This window comes from Chiloscyllium plagiosum, unplaced genomic scaffold (assembly GCF_037043375.1).
Source record: "Chiloscyllium plagiosum isolate Xiang-an unplaced genomic scaffold, Cpla_swu_hap1 HiC_scaffold_19, whole genome shotgun sequence".
Classification (NCBI taxonomy): Eukaryota; Metazoa; Chordata; class Chondrichthyes; order Orectolobiformes; family Hemiscylliidae; genus Chiloscyllium; species Chiloscyllium plagiosum.
The window spans coordinates 40,312,847-40,318,846 of NW_028270157.1; the positions used below are offsets into that span (position 1 = coordinate 40,312,847).

At 37.3% G+C, this 6,000-nt stretch overlaps 1 protein-coding gene across 1 annotated transcript in view; it reads left to right on the plus strand.

The window, feature by feature from the left end:
* kcnq1.2 (potassium voltage-gated channel, KQT-like subfamily, member 1.2) overlaps positions 1 to 5,282 on the plus strand; it is a 599,569-nt gene extending 594,287 nt beyond the window's left edge. The window contains exon 19 of the mRNA XM_043709474.2: positions 4,081 to 5,282. Within this exon, the coding sequence (XP_043565409.2) occupies positions 4,081 to 4,236 (156 nt within the window). The 3' untranslated portion in view covers positions 4,237 to 5,282. The remainder of the gene's footprint in view (positions 1 to 4,080) is intronic.
* Positions 5,283 to 6,000: the final 718 nt, after the last annotated feature.

Below are 6,000 nucleotides of genomic sequence, written 5' to 3' on the forward strand. Positions count from 1 at the left end.
GCATCCAGTTCTGGTCGCCCTATTAAAGGAAAGATGTGGATGCTTTGGAGAGGGTTCAGAAGAGGTTTACCAGGATGCTGCCTGGACTGGAGGGCTTATCTTATGAAGAGAGGTTGACTGAGCTCGGACTTTTTTCATTGGAGAAAAGGAGGAGGAGAGGGGACCTAATTGAGGTATACAAGATAATGAGAGGCATAGATAGAGTCGATAGCCAGAGACTATTTCCCAGGGCAGAAATGACTAACACGAGGGGTCATAGTTTTAAGCTGGTTGGAGGAAAGTATAGAGGGGATGTCAGAGGCGGGTTCTTTACACAGAGAGTTGTGAGAGCATGGAATGCGTTGCCAGCAGCAGTTGTGGAAGCAAGGTCATTGGGGACATTTAAGAGACTGCTGGACATGCATAAGGTCACAGAAATTTGAGGGTGCATACATGAGGATCAATGGTTGGCACAACATCGGGGCTGAAGGGCCTGTTCTGTGCTGTACTGTTCTATGCTCTATGTTCTAAATGTAAAACGTCTCCAGCAAGGTGTCTATTTGCTTTATAGCTTGATCACAATGCATACTTTTTGTAAAATAAACCTGCATATACGGGTTTATAAAATTACAAAAACTTTGCAAAATTATTAATGGGAATTAGTCAGGAACTGTGCCACCATAACTTCATTGAAAATGTGGCAAAACCTTTGCTTACTTGCCTAAAACAGGCTTTCACTGTCTTCCTGGAAATCTCTGGCACCGGAGCAGAATTGACCTGATTCAATTCTTGCCCATTATTCCTGTTGGTGAAGGTGGCAAACTGGTGGCAAAGACTCAGGATTACAATATGGTCGGTTATTGAGAGATACAAGAAATGGTTTTCACAAAAAGATTATTAGAATATTGGTGCCTGGGTTTCTGTGGGGTTTTGATGACTATCTCATAACTTTGGCAATAGACTTCAGAACTTCCAGGAGAAACTGAATTAATAGCTTGCAATTTCTCTCCATTAAAATTGGAATAGATAATCAGAAAACTGAAATTCTGTCTCGGCATGTTTCATAGGTGGCTATTGAAGAAAAAATATTACATAATTTAACTGGGACTGTTACTCTATTTGAAAAGTCAGAATATAAAAGCATACAAGGAAAGGTCAAGGTATTTAGAGTGGGTTAGATCCATCAAAGAGTTAACATAGCAAAGGTATAATGCACTGAATACCTGTCATTACTGTTTTAAATTTTAATTCTGGAGAAGACATGGTACAACTACAATTGCTGATGCTCTGGGATCCATACTTTCATGCTGCAGGTTACATTCTAGAGTGCTGGAGGCAAGACAAAGCCAATTGCACATATTCACTCACAACCTGTTGTTTTTTGGTCCCAACCATGATATTCATTTCCCAGATATAAGAGGAGGCCAATACAGGTTTGCAATGAAATGCCCTCAATTGTCATCTGTACAGACAGCAGAGAATTTTATAGGAACAGGAGTAGGGCACTAAGTCTCTTGAGCCTGTTCCACTATTCAATGAGATCATGACTGATCTGTGATCTAACTCCATTTTTCTGCCTTTGGCCCATACCCCTTAATACTGTTGCTTAACAAAAATGTATCTATCTCGGATGTAAAGTTAATACTGATCCAGCATCCACTACTATTTGTGGAAGAAAGCTCCAAACTTCAACCACCCTTTGCATGTAGAGGTGTTTCCTAACATCTCTCCTAAATGATCTATCCCTAATTCTCAGACAATGCCCCCCTGGGTTTAGTATTTACGACCAGTAGAAATAGTTTATCTACCCTGTCTTTTCCTGTTAAAATCTTGAAGACTTTGATCAGATCACTCGTTAACCTTCTAAATTTAAGACAAAACAGGTCTAATTTGTATAAAATCATTCCACATAACTTCACCCCTGAAGTCCAAGTATCATTCTTGTAAATCTACTTTATATTCCCTGGAGGGCCAGTACATCTTTCCTTAGCTGTGATGCTCAGATCTGCTCACAGTACTCTATGTGAGGTCTAACCAGGGTTTGATATCGCTGTAGCATAATTTCTACACCTTATACTCTAGATATAAAGACAGCATTACATTAGCCAATTATTTTCTGCCTTACTGTGGTCAGAAAAATAACTATAGCAGCTATTTATATTTATTTGTGGCAGTGCAGATATAGAAAGTGACGAAATGCGAAAATGTTTCTGAAAGCTGATTCTACATCAGAATGTAAGTAATATATTCCTGGATGAATAGCTTCACAAAACGTCATGCACAAAGAAACAGAATAATATTACATTAAGAATAATGAGCTGTATTACTGTAAAACGTATTCATGATGCAAAATCACAGTAGCTAACAGCAAAAAGGAGACCTTTTGGCACATTAGATCAGTGCCAGCACTTTGCCAAGTAAAAACAATTTGATAACCACTGATGTAGTCTCTCTCAAACTGTTACCCATGGCAAAGCATTGCAGCATCTCTGCATGAAGGAAATTTTCCTAACATTTATAATCACTCTGCATACATGCTGGGAATTTCTTTGATTCCCTTAAAGAAATTGGACAGAAAATCTTGGTTTTTTTTTTGAAAGTTTATTCATGGGATACAGGCTTTCCTGGCTTACCTTTTATTGCATATCCCCAAGTGCCTTGAGAAGTTGATTGTGAGCTGCCTTTTGGAACTGTTCCAGTTCATTTGTTCTTGGCAAACCCACAATTCTGTAAGAGTTCCAGGATCTTGACCCAGCAACATTAACAAGTGGCAATATATTTCCAAGTCAAAATGGTGAATGACTTGGAGGGGAACATGCAAGTGGAGGTGTTACCATGTTTTGTCCTCGTCCTTTTAGACAGTAGTGATTATGAGATTGAAAGGCACTGTTGAAGGATCGTTGGTGATTTTCCACTGTCCATCTTGTAGCTAATACACACTGCTGCTACTGAGCATCAGTGGTGAAGGGAGTAGATGTGGTCCCAGTCAAGTGGGCTGCTTTGTTCTGGATGGTGTCAAAGTTCTAGAAGCTTGTTAGAGATGCACACACCCAGCCAAGTGGGTAGAATTCCATTACACTCCAGACTTGTGCCTTGTAGATGCTGAACAGGCTTTAGACAGTCAGGAGGTAGGTTACTCATTGCAAGATTCCTAACTTCTGACTTGGTCTTGTACCCATAGTACTTATGTGGCTATCCTGTTCAACTTCTTGTCAATGGTAACCCCAGGATGCTGATAGTTGGGGAGTCAGTGATAGCAATGCCATTGAATGTCAAGGAGCGATGGTTACAAATTTCTTTTTGGACATGGTCATTGTCCACCACTTGTGTGACACAAAATGCTACTGGCCACTTGTCAGCCCATACCTGGATATTGTACAAGTCTTGCTACATATGATTCTAAACCACTTTTGTCTCTTGAGGAGTCACAAAAGATATCGTGTAATCATCAGCAAATCTCCCATTTCTTCCCTTATGATTGAAGAAAGGTCATTGATGATGCAATTGGTGTTATTTTTCTGTCATGTTGTAAATTTAGAAGTTAATTCCTGTTAGGGTTTGCAATGTTGGTCTTTCTTGAAGAAAATAAAAAAGAACATTTACCAGAATGCACATTTTCCCAACCTTGGAACACTAAGATGACTTTTAACTTTCCTAGATTTGTTTCAAAGATATTTTAAAATTATTTTTTCACAGCATCCCTTGCAAATATTCTAACTAAATGAAAATTGTGGTTTCCTATAAAATATTGGATAATATATTTTATAAATATACTTATTCATTGTAGGTGGACAAACTCATCTGTGTCGTCATAAATTACATTTAATTCACTGAGTTCTATCTGGACCATTTTCCATTAATCATTGGTCTTGTCTTCAATAAGTACATTGCAAAACATCTTTTTATAAACTGATTCGTATCTTGGTATTCTACAAATTGTGAACAAAAGTTCCCACTTTGCAATGTGTTAAACATAATGAAAGAGAAAAAGAATAGCAGTTGGAGGTTTGTGAATACAGCAGGAGAAAAGGTCAGTCATCTTGTAAATGCAGTAATAAAAAGGTGAGGGTGATGCTGATGAACTCATGTTTTTGTTGACAGATCACACAGATAGACCAGAAACTAGATGACGTCCTGAGCATTCTTAAAGATCATCAAGCCATACATCAGCTACAACATTCTTCAGGGTCTACATCGCCAACAACCAAACACCTTGTCTCCACTTCAGAAGTACCTGCAGTAAACTCAAAAGTATGAGGCCACAAACGTAGCATTTTTAAACTGTAAACATTTTCACTAGTCAATGCTTCAAGTGAAAATCATAAGATGTTGTTGGACATTCTTTTCCTTCAAAATAAATGTGGAATGTACTGCTTTTAAAAAATTTATGTCTTCTCTGTAAACATAGTCTTTTTTGTAAAACTGTCTGCATCTACTATAATATAGCTAGTGCTCATCTTGTCCCCGAAACCTATTAACTTAGCAATTTTAAGACTTTTAATGGTCTGATCATGGTACTGAGAAGAACCAAAAGAATGTTCAGCTCCTCCACAGTGTTCAACAATAACAACATATTGTCATGGTCACAATATCCAAGGCATTTGCTGGCCAAAACGTTTGTCCTTGTTCAATCTAAAGAGTGGATGTGCAGCAAGAAAAATAGCAGAGGGAGCAAAAGGGATAAATGATCAAGACAAATCCCTCAAATAAGACTTGTTACTAATTTTAAACTCTAGACTTTAGAGCTGTGAAAACTTGGGACAGTACAAGGTAGGCAAATTAAGACAATGAGCACAATATAGATAGAAATAACAATATAAACCTGAATACAATTATATTTGTATTAAGCTATTTTGACAGAAAAGATAATTTCATCTTTGCTTGTTTGTTTTTCTGAATGAGAAATTTTAACTTGAAATGAGTAATGTCTTATGGTTGCATAATTCATCAAGATACATGAATTCATTCAGAATTCATTGTTATAATTTGCGGTATCACCAGAACAGAGTCCTGCTGTTATGGGGAAGAGTGATCATTATTTAACTGCATTGATAACGACATCAGAAATTATGTCAAGCTCAGAGATGGGAATTGTCACAAGATGATTACAATAAGAATACTTAAAACAGCTTTGCTCCAATGTAGTATATTATGTATATTGCGTACAATTATATTATACCGATTTAATGAAGATCTCAAGATTCAAATTTGAGAAACCGTAGAAGTTTGAGAAAAAAGAAAATGTTCATCTTTGTAAATTATTAAACTTCTAGATTGTCACAAAGTGCATTGCAAATATGCAAATAAACAATTCATGAAATTTACTAGAAAGCATGTGTTTTTTTATATAATTTAGTGATATTTATTTTCAAAGTGATGAAATAGTAACTTTTTTGCTAACCAGAGCTCTCCAACTCAACATTACTTTTTTCCAAGTTGTTTGTTTTGATGGAAATCATTTGATGTCTGCCAGAATTTGACTTTCTGGGTGCTTTGATTAGAATTTTTGTCCACAAAATTAAATAAGGCAAGAAACAAAATTGAAGGTTGCAATGCGTGCACAGCCCACACTCACTGCTTCACATGGAGGAAACATGGAAACTTTGTGCAGCCTAATCATTTACATGATTACGTTTCGCAGCCAGAACTCGACAAGTATTGTTGCTGCACTCGACAGAATGGAAAGTGTTGCTGCAACTGTACATGACTTTAGTGAGACAGCACTTGGGAGTATTGCTTAGAATTTTGGTCCCCTTACCTGAGAAATGATATAATTGCATTGCAGACAGTTCAGACAAGGTTCACTAGATTGATTCCAGAGATTGAGCATTTTATGCTTTTACTTTCAGGAATTTAGAAGAATGAGATGAGATCTAAATTTTTCTTTAATTTATTCATTTTTGTGCAATGTGGGCATCATTCGCTGGCCAGCAATTATTGCCCGTCCCTAGTTGCCCTTGAGAAGGTGGTGGTGAGCTGCTTTTTTGAACATCTGCAGTCCACCTGTAGTGGGTTGACCCA